Source organism: Hippichthys cyanospilos, chromosome 4 (assembly GCF_059441005.1).
Source record: "Hippichthys cyanospilos isolate Australia breed blue-spotted pipefish chromosome 4, RoL_Hcya_1.0, whole genome shotgun sequence".
Taxonomy (NCBI): Eukaryota; Metazoa; Chordata; class Actinopteri; order Syngnathiformes; family Syngnathidae; genus Hippichthys; species Hippichthys cyanospilos.
Genome location: NC_142372.1, coordinates 7787376 through 7801820, shown reverse-complemented (window position 1 = coordinate 7801820; position 14445 = coordinate 7787376). Strand labels below are relative to the sequence as shown.

The window sequence follows — 14445 nt, the reverse complement described above, 5'->3', positions numbered from 1 at the left end:
ACCCCTAGGGATATACTAAACCCTGATTTTTCTAACTTCACTTAATTTTTTAAAAACTTAGGTGGTCACACCATTTATTTATGTTTTTTTTTTTTTTTTTGGGGGGGGGTGTCTGAATCCTGTTTTTTTTAATAATCCTTTTGGAGCCTTTTAACCCAATCACATTCACACATCTACGCCAAATCATCAGGCTGTCTTCCTCCACCCTTCTCATCATGTGATTTACACCTCACAGAGGGCATGATCACTCCCAGTGGAGCACTATTTGTCACAAGAAAAAAAAAAACAACAACAACAACAGCAGCAGTGTCCCCCCTAATTATAAAAACACAATAACCATAATATAAATAATAATAATAATAATAATAATAATAATAATAATGGTCATAAATTAACCCACGTGACGTTTAGCTGTTGAACCCTCTGGGAGTGTGTGTGTGTGTGTGTGTGTGCGTGTGTGTGCGTGCGTGCATTCTTGCACCCGCGCATGCCAATTTGTGTAAGGCGAGAGGCCTGGGGGAAATTTAATAATAAAAACTATTAATCGTGACTATTAAATGTTTACTGATATAACGAATGCATTAACGGGTGCGTTTGCTCTCCAAGTCTTGCCGCTCAGGCTTTGGGCCTGCACATTTCGGTATAGCCAAAAGCGAGAATTAAAATTGAGCCTTTGTAAAATATTGGAATTTATCAGTATAGTTAGAAAAACAAAAACATTCTTACACTAAGTAATGATTAATTAATATTATTATTATTATTATTATTATTATTATTATTATTATTATTATTATTATTATTATTATTATTATTATTATTATTATATGCAAACAATTTCATTTCAGTTGTCATTACCCGTTTAATCACCATCAACTTCAGCACTGTAAATGAATAAATATAACACGGATCAGAAAGAGACTTCAGCTCAGCGAGCATCTGCAAATTTAACGAAACAGATTTTACACATTTCCGTGTGTTTGGGGTTTTCCTTGGCTTTTTTTGTTTAATTAAAAAAATAATGTTGGCCACTTAACATCTAATGTAATTGTACATATTTTAATCACAAGTTATTCAAATATTTTGTGATCCTCCAAATGTCACTTATCACCATTAATAATTGTAATTGTATTTTGTATACAATATAGTAACAAGTGTATAATGTATTTTAATTATCTTGTAATTAGCATAGGTTTTTCATTAATTAATTTCTGACTGCAGTGTAGGACTATAAATTATCGCGTCAGTTGTAATTATTACATTGATATTTTTCCATGGTCGTTTTTGTTTTTATTACTATTATATATTACTTAGTGTGACCAGAATGTGATGTAGACTCAGTACCGGAACCCGAACCACCAGAGGCCTCCTGTTGTGAAATCAGGAGCAAGTGTGACACCTACCTGCGGAAGTTGGAAGAGTTTCCACCACACGCGTGACAAACAAGCCCCCACCCACCTATTTTTTTTTTCCTCTCACTTGTAAGTGTGTGTTTTTGTGTGTGTGTCCAAACAGTCATTAAAAATAGCGAGTGTGTCCCTAGCCTGGCATTAATGGAGGCACTATGCTGTGAATGCACGGTCTCTCACTTTTTTTTTTTGAATCAGCCTCCCTTTGCAATAGTAATGAGGTCCAAATTCGGCAGAAAATCGAGCTCATTACCTCGGTCCGCCACCTGATTGCACCGCGTAAAATAAAGCAGGTAATTGGCTTTGAACGGCTTATTATTAGGGAAACGTTTCATGGAAGTGGATTAAATTCTTTTAGTGTGATTTAAAAAAAATCTTCAATTGACCAAAGTGCAGTCTTGAAGTGTGTGTGTTTTCATGTTTTTTTTTTTATCCCGTCGATTGGAATCGAATTTAACCTGACCGCCAGGTTGCACATTGCACCCCCACATTTTTGTTGTAAAGAGACACATTTCCACCCACAAAATAACCGCTGCACAAATATATTTATATAGTTTTTCCTCTCTCCATAATTTACTTCAAAGATAGCGTGTCGTCCATTTTCTTAAATACAAAAAAATGCTACGTTAAATATACATGTTGAATACAAATAACTTCGGCTGCAGCCTTTAAGACCATTCTTGTTTACACTCGTTGAGAAACTAAACATTTTTTTTCTTCGATGAATGGGGGGGTGAATATAATGTTCAGATGTCAAATTGTTTTTTTTTTCTTCCTGCAAATAAATTAAAAAGAAGTCCTTTTTGTCGTCGCGGGAGCTGTTAAATGTTTGACATACCTTTCTTGAGTTCGTAAGGGGGGTCTTTACAAAGCTCAACCTGCGTTTGGCCCCTCACTCTGTGGCTCTCCCTCACCAAAGCCTCGGCTCGACTTAACACAGTCTGGTTTAATCCATTGAAGTGCGCCGTGGACGAGGGGGTGCCGCTCGGGCCCGAACCGTGCAGGTGTCCGAAAGTGGCCCCGTGGTAGTTCGTGTAGCCCGGGTAGAAAGGCGACGCGTAGTACAGGGGCCGCGAGAGAACGCCGGGGGAGGAGCGGGACGGGGAGCCCGACGCTGGGCCCATGACGACCGGGCAGGGCTGCTGCTCGCCCCGCTGCGCTTGCTGCGCGTCCCCGCCGCTTTTGCAGCGGTCCGACGAGGTGGCGATCTCCGCCAGCGACCACAATTTGGGCTTGGGGGCGGAGGGGGGCGAGTGGATGACGGAGGTGGGCGCGTGGCTCAGGTCCGGCGGGGGGGCCCCAGCCGCGCGCGGGGAAGACGTGGTGGGCTTGCCCCCGCAGGCTGAAGAAGATGAAGAAGAAGAAGAATCCAACAACAAGTCCGTAGTCCGCTCCTGAGAGTCCTCGGGTTCTTTGGACTCGGAGTCACTCAGGAGGGGGTCCGCGTCCTTGGGGTGCAGGGGGTCCTCCTTGAAGCGGTCGCAACCCACGTCCACCGGGTGCAGCGATTTGGCATCTGCAAAGCAAAAAAATAAAATAAAATAAATACACGTTTTATTCCACTGCACCCTATATTTTCATTTAATGAGGACGGCGTGCTAAACACTTTGCATAAGCAGCACTTTCATCCACGGCGAGTCAAACGAGGGCAGTTCAAGGTGATTATTATTTAAAGCGATTGTCCCATTATAAATAATACACCGCCATTAAGCAGCAATCAATTTTTCACCCTGAGTAGAAACGACTGCGATGAAAAATTGATGCTTTTTTTTCTCCCTTCTTCTCTCCCCCCTTTTCTCCACCGACCTGCTTCAGTATCCGAGGCTTCTTGAGTCTTGTCTCCAGTGGGTTTAAAGTTGTTGTTGTTATTATTCGGGGTGACGTCGTCGTCGTCGTTTTTCTCCAAATCGATGTTCTCGTCCTCCTCCTCGTCCTCGCTGCGGTTACGCGGCGTCCACGTCATCTTGTTCTCCTTCTTGAGTCTCCGGCGGGCGTTGGCGAACCAGGTGGACACCTGGGTTAGGGTCATCTTAGTGATGATGGCCAGCATGATCTTCTCGCCCTTGGTCGGGTACGGGTTCTTGCGGTGCTCGTTGAGCCAGGCCTTGAGCGTGGCGGTGGCGTCGCGGGTGGCGTTCTTGCGGTAGGCCGGGTCGCCGTACGGGTACGAACCCAAGGGTGCCGCGTACGGGTGGTACCCGATGGAGCCGGCCATCCCCGTTGAATGCTCATAGGGGGAACTCTGGGGACAAAAACAAAATAGTCATGCGTAACACACGGCTAATTTGCATGGCTGTAGATTTGGATAATTATTTATTTTTAGATAATAAAAACATGCAAATATTTTATGGCTATTTATTTCTAAATGAAATGGCGTGTTGTGCTTAAAAAAATGCAGAGTTTCCAATAATCTTTAAATTACTAAAGCATACCCGTTTTTGCCCAATAAAAAAGCATGTCACAACTCAAACAAAAAACAAAAGAATTTTCTAAATGATAACTTCCTGATCAACTACTTTCATTTCACTTAAATCCCCTCTAAATTGACTGAATATTTCGTGTACTCACCACGTACGAGGTAAAAGTGGCCGCCGCTGCCGCCGCCGCGTCGGCACCGTACGGCAAGTGGTGCGAGTTGTAGCCGGGCGAGGCACCGCTAAAGGCGGCCGCGGCAGCCGCGGCGGCGGCGGCTGCGCTGGAGGCTGTGGCGGATCCGGCGTAGGGTGCGAACGCCGATCCCGACGACGAGCGTCCCAGCTCCTCCGTCCTGGGTCCGGAGATGACGCTGGTGCCGTAAGCCGCCGGGCATGAGTAGAGGGCCAGGGAGGCGGACGGCTGGTACAAGTAGCCCTGAGGGTAAGCCATAGCTGCGGCAACTTTAACACTGTCTCCCCTCCACTTTTCAGCTTTTTCTCCCCCCCTGGCTTCTTTCCCCCTCCTCAGCCTCTCAAGGGCGCATAGAGACAGCCGTGTGTGGAGACCTGCTGCCTCCTCCTCCTCCCCCCCTCCGCAAAAAATCTTCTCGTCTTTTTTTGGGGGGGTGAGAAAGTTGTTGCGGATCCTCCTTTTTAGTTGTCCGCCCGACTATTTCGCTTTCGGCCGACAAGCAGACTTTTTCGGGGGGCTTCGCCTGCCCTGCATGGGAAAATCTAGTCGCGTATGCCAAGATGCTAAGTTGGAAATTGAGGAGCCTACTTCGCTGCACAGCACGCTCCTCCTCCCCCGTCCTCCTCCTCCTCTTCCTCCCCTCCTTCTCTTTAGGGGTGTAGTCTCTGCGAAGTGGAGGGAGCGCTCTCTCTCCCTCACTCTCTCTTCTCTCTCTACCGCACACCTCCCGCGTTAACTAACATTCTTTCATTTCTCTCACTTATATATAATATATATATATTTATTGGTCCTCACACGCTCCCTCCCCAAGTGGAACAATGCAACGGCTCATTTCGGATGGCGACATCACGCCAGCATTGGCAACTTTTTGCTTCCACCGATGTTTTTTTTCTGCAAACTCTGCTTTCGAGATAGAGCACAACCATGCGGGATTTATTTTTTTAAATCAACTTCTTTTCTTTATTGTTAATTCATTTACTTTGCATGCGTTTTTTGGCGGGTCGAACATTTTTGAGAATCATGCAATGAGGGCGTTTCATCCAACCAGGTGGATTAAAAAAAAACAAAAAAAAACACTGCTGCTTAATCGGTGCGTCGTAGCTTTGCCTGAGTGAACGTTGAAGTGTGTGTCTGGGCGAGTGTAAGTGCGTGGCAGTAATTCCAGAAGTGTGTGTGAGGGGTGCGCGCCGCATTTGAAAAGATTGCGCACATTCGTTCGGGACCTTTCATTAGCTTTTTTAAAATTCACTGGTATATATAAAATAGCGACATGTTAGGTGTTTTTACGTGTATACATTTTTTTTTACACATATAATTGTGTTTGAGTGTTTTTTTCTTGTTCATTCACTAATATTTTACTTTTAATTTTGTGGTTGTAATTGTTAGGATTATGCACTGTCTATTCGTTTATTTCCCTAATTATTTTTACATCTATATGGTGGCTATTTTTTCTCGTGAAATCTGACCACACGTCAATAATTTGTTGTATTTATATACAGTATATATATTGGTTTAACAATTATTATTGCGCATTGTACATTAACGACGTTTACTTTATTTAGCACAAATGGTGTATACGGAATATTTTGAAACGGCTCAATTATTATGTTGTGGTATTACCATAATATCTTATTATTCAAAGCAGCATATTTCGCCTGCGTGCCTTTGCCGTCTATAGTTCAAGTCCCCGTTAAGCCGAAAGGGATCGCTGTAGGCGCTGCTAAAACGCTTGTGCGCGCGACTTGTGATCACGTGGTTTTGACCAAAAAAAAAAAAAAAACTGCGCTAAAAAAAAGAGGAGAAAAATAGTGATGACGCTACAGAGGAGTTGTAGCAGCCTTTGCAAAAATGAGGAAAAAGCGGAGAGAGGAGCCAGGGGAGGGCTAAACAAAGCGAGTCGAGCGCCTAATGATCAGATGACAGCGAGGCAGCGTCATGATGCTCAGACCACCGCAACATTCATCGGACTGGAACCTTTTCTCCCTATCCTTATACTTAAAAGCAAAATCGCATTGATAATCACAGTTGGGAATCGACGGGGCAACTGATGGCACGTAGGTGAGTATGTATTTCAAAAGTTATTTGATGGCTTGCGTGCTCAGTTTTTGTGAGCACTTGAAAATATATATTTTTTAATTGCATACAGAAGCTATTATGAATGTGATTTCTTTTTGAAGAGGTGCACAAAAATGCTTCCAAGTATTCATGGGATTTTGTCCTAAACCGATTAGTTGACACCAATTTTTCTTTGATGTATTAGCTGAGGGCTTTTTGCCACTTGGAAGTCAATTGAAATTCAAAACAGTTCCCCTCAAGCCCCCCTTAAACGCCTCCCCAACCCCTCCCCATTTCAAAATAATGCTTTGGGGGAGCCAAAATAACCCAAATTGATATGCGTTTTTCTTACCTCGCATTCTTATTTTTATTATTTCTATTAACAATTATTTGACCATAGAAATGCTTGAGGGAGAAAGTGTGCTATTCAGTGATTAAATTCACGAAAAACCGGCGGTAGGAAACATACGGCATGTGGACCATAAAAGGTGTGTGAGAGTATTTGACGCAGCTCATCAATAAATATACCCTCAGAGAAAAACATGCATTTATCAACAAATAATTACCTAATAATGTGTTTTTTTAAACCTATGAAATAATATTTACAGTATATTGGCATTACAATTAAAAATAATGCATTTGTATTTTTTTATATGGGATTATATTACACTATGATTTACTTATTCCTTTATGGCTTTTGCATATGATATATATGTATGAATATATTTCATATTTGTATTTACCTGTGTGTAGTCACTTTACTGTATTAACTATGTTTGTTTTCTTTTTGACTTATTCAGATGCATGAAGAGGAACCCAACTGACACATACATGCAAATTTGAAAACATTTTTTAAGTATTTTGTCTATAAGCGAAGTGAATGTAAATGGTGTGTGGGGGGTGTGAATCAATAAAGCATGCACACACACCGCCTGACTCCCTTTAGCGTGAATTACAATGAATAAGCGCTCTTTTCTGATCTCCTTTTCTTTCCCTGACCTGGATGAAGATGTATGGCGTTCATCTGATGGCCCCGCCCACCCTCATGGGCCTGAATGGCAGACTGCTGGATGCACTAAGTGATGAAATGATGACCCCATTATGAGAAGCGGCAGCAAAATGAGGGGGTATCGGCGGCCAAAGATTGCGGACCGCTGCCAACCTCCTCCTCCTCCTCCTGCTTGCCCTGCTGCACACACGATGATTGATTCGCTTGAAATGGATCACAGGAAGCAGCTATTGATTTTTCCTTTCCCTGCCTATAGTGTTTTATGAAGAAAATACTTATTTACACTTGGGTGTAACCCAGATTTACTCGATATCCACTTTTTTCAGGGGAGGATAAAGCATCTAATTGTCCTTGCTTGGTGATGTGACAAATGACCTGTAATATTATTTCAGTAGGGAGTCAATAGGCGGGCTGACTAAATGAATATTGATTGGTTCTAATGACGCCTGGCTGTGAATGGGAGCGCTTCCTCGGGACTTGCAGTCAGCATTAATACGTGATGATGCCAGGCGACATAGGGAAAATACAGTAAAAAGTCAAGCGGATATTTTTCAAAACAATTCTTAAAAGAATGCTGTCCAACTGGAACAAAACATGGCACCACACAACAAAGGATTTTGAACAGTGTCATAGTACATTACTAATTCCATTATATACTTTTTGTCCTCATAAATCAGTTATTCATGGGGAAGTGTCGGCTCGCAACTGCAATTTGAAAGTTCGAGTTACACTTTATTCTGCCGCTAATCAGGTGCCTACCTGAGACTAAAAGATGATGTACGAATTCACATTTGTTGTGCAATATAGACTTTACAAATAGATGAAAGTGAGCTCAGTATCCGGAAACAACCTATAGGGACTTTTTAAACTATGCATCAGTTTCTGAACCCTTCAAAATGGGTAAAAAAAAGTCTAATCAGGGTCATTATCAGACCCTGATAAAGAATTTTGAGTAACTACTAAACTACTAAAATTGACATCAAATGACTGTTGTTTATATGAACCAGTTATCAATGGTGAAGCTTATTTTAAAGTGTATGAAATATCAGTCACTCTTGCTGTGGTAATTATAATCAGAGCAATATGGGTTAACTAGCAAGCTTGAGGTCACTGGCACTGTTCATTAGTGATTTATAGTAGATTATTAGGCCTGAACAAAAACAGAATAATAAACTATGTGTTAACAATTCATCAGTCCTTGACAATGCTCCTTATAGTAAAGTGGCACTTAAATGCAGTGCTTACCATTTGCAAAAAAAGTGAACCCTTCTTACACAAAGATAACATGAAAGGATTCACAATTGTTGAAAATAGTGTAAATAAAAGTGGAGAAATATGTTGTTTTACAAATCACCATTATGCATCACCATTTGAAAATAAGCCACATTATAATCGTGTAAGTTGTTTATTATTTCAATACAACTGACATTATAAACCCTGTGCAACAAGACACTTAACGGAAAGTTCAAGGTACTACCGAAATGAAATGAATGAAAGTACAATTCAGAACAATTTAAATTTCAACTCAGTCTAAAACGTGTGTTAAAGTGCAAAAGGTAAGTTAGACACTGGATAAGATTAGATTAAATTGGCAGTCAACAAAAAATTTTTACCCAGAAGACTACTGACACCCTCAGAGGTGAGTCCATATTTTGAATGGAAAATGTTCACTCTCAACTGTCATACAAGTGTAAAAAGAAGTTAGCCATTGTTTAGAAAGACTAATTCATTACCTGAAAAGGATGATTCATTCTTGATGGTAGGGTAACGCAAAGTCCCATTGTATTTTTTTTTAACATTCTGAACCATCATACAAGTGTCAAAATAGGTTAATATCTGTATCATAAAACTAAACTTTGGGTTAATAATAATAGCCGCTGGTCATATAGATGTGAATGTGAGTGTGAATGGTTGTTGTCTCCAGCTCACCTGTGATCCAAACAAGAAAAAAAGAGATAAAAATTGAATGGATGGCTAGCTAAATGCTATGCAAGCCATTGTCAGGCCTTTGCTACTGCACTGGTATGAGGTAAACATCCCTGTAAATGATGCAAAAAATTTCTCAAGGTGTGCAGGGTGGTGTACACAAATAAAGCAACTTGATTGTTCAAATCCAATCAACTAGCAAGATGCTAACAACTACAACAGCGCATATTTAACTTTAATCTAATCGTAAAGAAAAAAGGCCTGCATATGTATTTGAGCCATAATGAAATTTGATGAGGTTGGTGATAGATCACAGCCCAGGTAATGTAAACACATTAATCCCACTGGGTTCATCCAGTCTTTCTCTCTGGCCCTCCTAACTCCGGACCCCCACCTTCTGCTCTCCGCTCATCATCTTCCCCAAATGTGTTACTGGAGCACAAAACCAGAAGCAGCCTTAATCTGTCAACATGGCCTTTAATTGGACCACCGGAATTAAAAAAAAAGTGCCACTCCTATGTGCACACATGCCATGAGGAGGAAGTTCACCCCACAAGAGCTCAGAAGACGTAATTAAAAGTAGCTTTTAATAGGCTTGTAATGTAGAGCTGCCTTTAAGTAGAGGGCGGACATGCGAGGGGGCTCGTAAACGATATGCCACCACCATCTGACATACACCACCGCCACTACGCTCACCAAAAACAAGACTGGGAAACTCTTCACACGTTCCGTTTTTGTCCGTTTGGACTCTCCGCGTTCCCTTCATGGCATTTTTCACACCTTGGCTTAAAAGCTGTGTCAAAGAGAGTTTTTGAGGAGCCGTGTGTTTCTTTCAACTCATTTCGCACATCCAAAGTAGATTACAGTTCAGGATTTGTCCTTTAATTTCTGCTGTGAACGACTTCACTCTGAAATCACTCCGCCGCCATCGCTCCTTTTGGATGTGCTGAGATGATGTCACAGGTACTTCCCCCTGAATTTGGCATTTTTCAATTTATGGTGGGTATGCTTCACATACATAGGCAGATTGGTTAGCATGGGAGTTTGCATGTTCTCCCCATGCCTTGGACTGTGTGAGTATTCTCTGGTTTCCTCCCGCGTTCCAAAAACATGCAGGGTAGATATATTGGACACTTTAAATTGTCCTTTGCTGTGTTTGTGAGTGTGAATGTTTGTTGGTCTTTGCATGCCATGTGTTTGACTTGCAACCAGGTCACGGTGTACCCCAATTTCTGCTTCAAGACAATTGGGATAGGCTCCAACATACCCAGCAATCCTTGTGAGGATGTAAGAATAAAGTATATGGAGACAGCTACTGTAGACTGGTAAGTGCTAGATAGCGAGTCCATGTGCGGCCAAACTATTTGACCTGAGGACCCCAAAGGGTTCTAAAATTAAACAAAAGGGCCGAACCGGGAGATGAAAGGCGTGTTTTGATAATCCACGTTAAGAGATAAGAAATTTTTAAATTGCTAAGTTACTATTTCAAAGCACCAATAGTTCCGCCATCCTTCAAGAATTTAACATTATGCCTCTCGTCCTGACTGAAGATTTCTTCTAGTTTGGCTTAAACAGCCGCACATGGCCCCCGGGTCATAGTTTGCCTATGCCTGAGATAGTCGGATAAAAACGCGCTAGCTGCTATGTGCATTGTCTACTGAACTTGAGACCTAGGCCATTCGTTTGTTTTCACCGGACAATTTTTGGACATTTGTTTGTGGTCTGTATCTTTTGACTCATTCAAGTTCACGCAACTAACCCAAAAATCCTTCAAGAAAACAATTTTAAATCTTTTTACTAGTGCATTGTTATGCAAGACTGGTGACAACAATGTCAGCATTCTGAAGTGCTTAGTACAGTCTGTGGGCAGCATTTATCCATCCATTTACTGTATTTTTATTATATTAACAGTTGCCTAATATTTCATTACAGGTATGATTGATTGTCTGCGATCGTATGTCTTATATATTACACCACCGCTCTAGTGTCATTCTAGATTTTATTTGAATTTCTGCTCCATATTATACTGTCTTGTCCATAAACTCTCATGCCTGATGACTAATTGTGGGTGTAATTGAATATTTAAAAGTCAAACATGTTGAAATAATGTGAGTTGTGTTTGGACACGTGCAGATGTTACTCTTAGACGTTGCCAAGTCTTCCTCGAAAGAGTAAAGAATGTTTTTGTCCGACATCCAAAGCAGAAAATTCCTGACACCTGGAGCATATTTAGTGGCATTTGAAGGTATTTCCCCTTGCTTTATGTTTCTTTCCACTATACTCTGCCAGGCACATATCCACAGTTTCAAAATGTGACATTCCAAAAAGTGGTAACTACAATATGTAGTGATGAAGTCAATGCCAAAATACTATGATAAATTATTTTAAAAATTTAAGATGGGGAAAAACGGGCCTCACTATTCAGCACCATATGAACATCAGAAATAAAAATTTTAAGTGTCATTTAAAAGTACTGACTGCTTTTATTTTTCTATTGATTTCAGTTTACTTTACCACAGCAAGCATTCTACGAACTTGTATTCATAGACTTTATAAATGAGAATTATGAATGTTTCGATGTTGACAGAGATTTTTTCCCAAGATCCAATTAGTTCACTTTACATTATTACAGTTTGGAAGTCAAGCATTCTGTTGTGCTGATCTTAAGTCCCGCTTTGGTGAATTCAGAGAGAAGGTGTTGAAAGCACAATATAGTCAACCCAGGAATCAAATGTTTCTTTTAAGTCTCACAACTGATGTTGATGGCCTATGTAATTATTGGCAGCCATTTCAAAGACAGTGAACTCAAGAAAAATATAAAAAAAAGTTGTCTTTTTTATTTTTGCTTTAATCAGGAGCATGCAATGTCAACGTGGATTCTGATCATCAAATAAACATCTGCCGTGTGCACAAACTTGAGGATTCATGCTCTTGTTCACTATCATTTAAAAAGATTTCATCTTTGTTATGGACAAATCACTTCATCGCCGTCACATCACTTCATCAGACGTACGATATAATAACTATAAAAGCTATACAATTTATAGCTTGAGGAGCAGTTGTCTACATTTTAATATTTTGGAAAAAAAAAAAACTTAAAAAGAAGGTCACAGTTTCCGTTTGTTATTCTGCCTTGCAAAGCAAACTGATGCTTTTTGGTAGATCTAGAAATGGAAGTGATTCAAAACGTGAATTTAAATGGGGGTCCTGCAAATTTCCTATGAAATTACAATCTTGTATCTTTTTGTACCTAGTTTTAATTTTTGTTTTATACTATAAAATGTATACAGTTTATAGGTAGCTTAAAAATAGCAGTTGCCCACATGCTATTAATAGTTTTGAGTGATTGACAAAAAGTCATTGCAAGTGTACAAAAATATGAGATTTGGAGTTGATGTGCACCATTACTGTGAACATTTTTAATCGACAAGCTAGCTATGATAATTTGTCCTTTCCAAACCCGTTCAAATTATAGCCCCCAAATGCTGCATTTCACCTATTTGTTCGGTTTGAGTATTACGTTTACAAGTAAAAAGATCTTGGTGAAACTTTAAAATTGCGAAAGATACTCCATAAAAAATACATTCAGGTCGGGTGAGCTCACACTATTTATGTTGACACATGCAAGTCTTTCCCTCGTCTCTTGATGCAAATGCAATGGAGACGTTAGCAAAGCAAGGCAAGCGTGGCCCCATAAAGGCTGCGAGCTGCAAACACTCGGCACAGACAACTATCACTAATCACTCCCAGAGCAGTGCGGCGTGTAATTACTCCGCCAAACGTTTTTGCCTTTTCACAGCTTAGCACCGGGAGCCCTGACCCCCGCGCTCCCTCGTCTTTCCTCGCCACGCTACATGTGGAAGGGGAGCCCCTCCACCCCCTTTTCTACCCCTGCGATTTTTCCTTTACTCTTTTTCAAAGGAGTGAGCAAGCTGAGATTCTTTAAGTGTATCTGGAAGTCTGTTTTAGACTTTGAGGTACTCAATAGGAGGGTAACGGTACGCTAAAAAAATATATGGTTTGGTACGTGGCTTGGTTTAAAGGTCATTGTTCCGTTGACATCACCCTTATTCGCTCGGTAACCATGTCGACGAGAGATGTTACTTGTTGAATCCACGGACGTATGCTGTATACAGTGGACCCAAAATTAATCCGTTCCATAGTTGGGATCGTAAGGTGAAATCGTCGTATGGTGAACAATGGAAACCAATGGTACTTGACGACCAATAGCAGACCAGTATTGTAGTGATGTATGCAGTGACACATGTAGTGATGTATTAGTGCGGTGAGACTCGCAGAGTCCCGCACGCACACTGACCACCATGTTTGTAATATATCTGTGAAAGAATGTGTTGTTTTTGATGCCGTAAGGTGAAAAAATTGTTGTAAAGAGGGGACAAAAATACCGTTGCAGTCCACGCCATAAAGCGAAAAAACGTAAGACAGGAACCCTGAGGTAGAGCCCTGTTACGTGCCATGAGAAGTGATGCCACCGGCAGCCATTTTACGTTGCCACTCACAAACCTCACCTAAGTAGCTAACATCGATTTTTCTGCTGTTTGCATGTTATTTTCTGTCTCCATACGGTTGAAACCACTCAAGTGTGGGAGAAGCTCGGATTGAATGATTTCATTGGTCCATCCATCCATCTTCTTCTGCTGTACAGTTTTCCTGAGTCTGATCACGGGGCCGCAGCTTGAGTAGAGAAGCCCAGCATCACCTCAATCATGAAGGAAATCGCTGTGAAATGTAAACCTAACCTGAGTCACCATTTATGATGAATAGATAACACAATGCTAAAGTTTGCTTTCTGTAATGTTGTCATGACTTCATACACAATCCTGACATTTAAAAAAATGCACAGATAATACAAAAACAATAAAAAAGAGAAAAGGGAAACCGCAAAAAAGGTGAAAAGGACAAGTGATGGTGGTGCTTCCGGCTTTGTGGAACCTCTTTCTGAAGGCACTTTGAAACCTTAGCCATCCGGAGATCAGAAATAGACTTATTGACTTCATGAGTTCTTAGAGCTCACACACATGCGACGGTTGGGTTGGGGTGTGTGTGTGTGTGTGGGGGGGGGGGGGGGGGGGGGGGGGCATCTACAAGCTGTGTATTCATTAATTTTACATCAGGAGAAAAATCACATTCTCCCGGCTGTTTTTGGTGTCATCGGGTCGTGCTGTTGTCGTATAATAATTCCTTTCATGTGTCGCCAAGTGCAGGACACGCAATTCCCCGTCTTCTCTCCTTCCTATTTACTCATATTAGCTATGCGGCTGATCCCGTCGTCTGTCTCCTGGTAAGATGACACCATGCAAATATGCGGCGGCGAGAAACTCCGCCTTGGCAAGCAGGTAGGCTGTGGGGAGCGCCAGCATCCCATAATGACTATTAGTTGGATTTCATAGCCTGCTTGTGATCTGACGCAATGGCGGGAGG

General features: G+C 41.3%; 1 protein-coding gene and 1 long non-coding RNA gene across 2 annotated transcripts; one reads left to right on the top strand and one right to left on the bottom strand.

Moving 5' to 3' along the window:
- Positions 1–818: 818 nt before the first annotated feature.
- irx5a (iroquois homeobox 5a) lies at positions 819–4642 on the bottom strand. The gene is made up of 3 exons (XM_088412174.1): positions 3975–4642; positions 3213–3648; positions 819–2922 (listed from the first exon to the last, which is right to left on the bottom strand). The coding sequence occupies exons 1-3, from the start codon at positions 4269–4271 to the stop codon at positions 2228–2230; spliced, it is 1428 nt and encodes a 475-aa protein (XP_088268300.1). The 5' UTR covers positions 4272–4642; the 3' UTR covers positions 819–2227.
- An 81-nt stretch (positions 4643–4723) lies between these two features.
- On the top strand, positions 4724–6997 carry LOC148424453 (uncharacterized). Its single transcript, XR_015865265.1, has 2 exons — positions 4724–6071; positions 6869–6997. It is a non-coding gene; the product is annotated as an uncharacterized LOC148424453 (long non-coding RNA).
- The last annotated feature ends 7448 nt before the right edge of the window (positions 6998–14445 follow it).

Coding starts and splice junctions, on each gene's coding strand:
- irx5a (XM_088412174.1), bottom strand. CDS start 4,271: ATGGCTTACCCTCAGGGCTACTTGTACCAGCCGTCCGCCTCCCTGGCC. Junction 3,649..3,974: donor CCACTTTTACCTCGTACGTG/GTGAGTACACGA, acceptor TTTTGTCCCCAG/AGTTCCCCCTATGAGCATTC. Junction 2,923..3,212: donor AGCCTCGGATACTGAAGCAG/GTCGGTGGAGAA, acceptor TTTGCTTTGCAG/ATGCCAAATCGCTGCACCCG.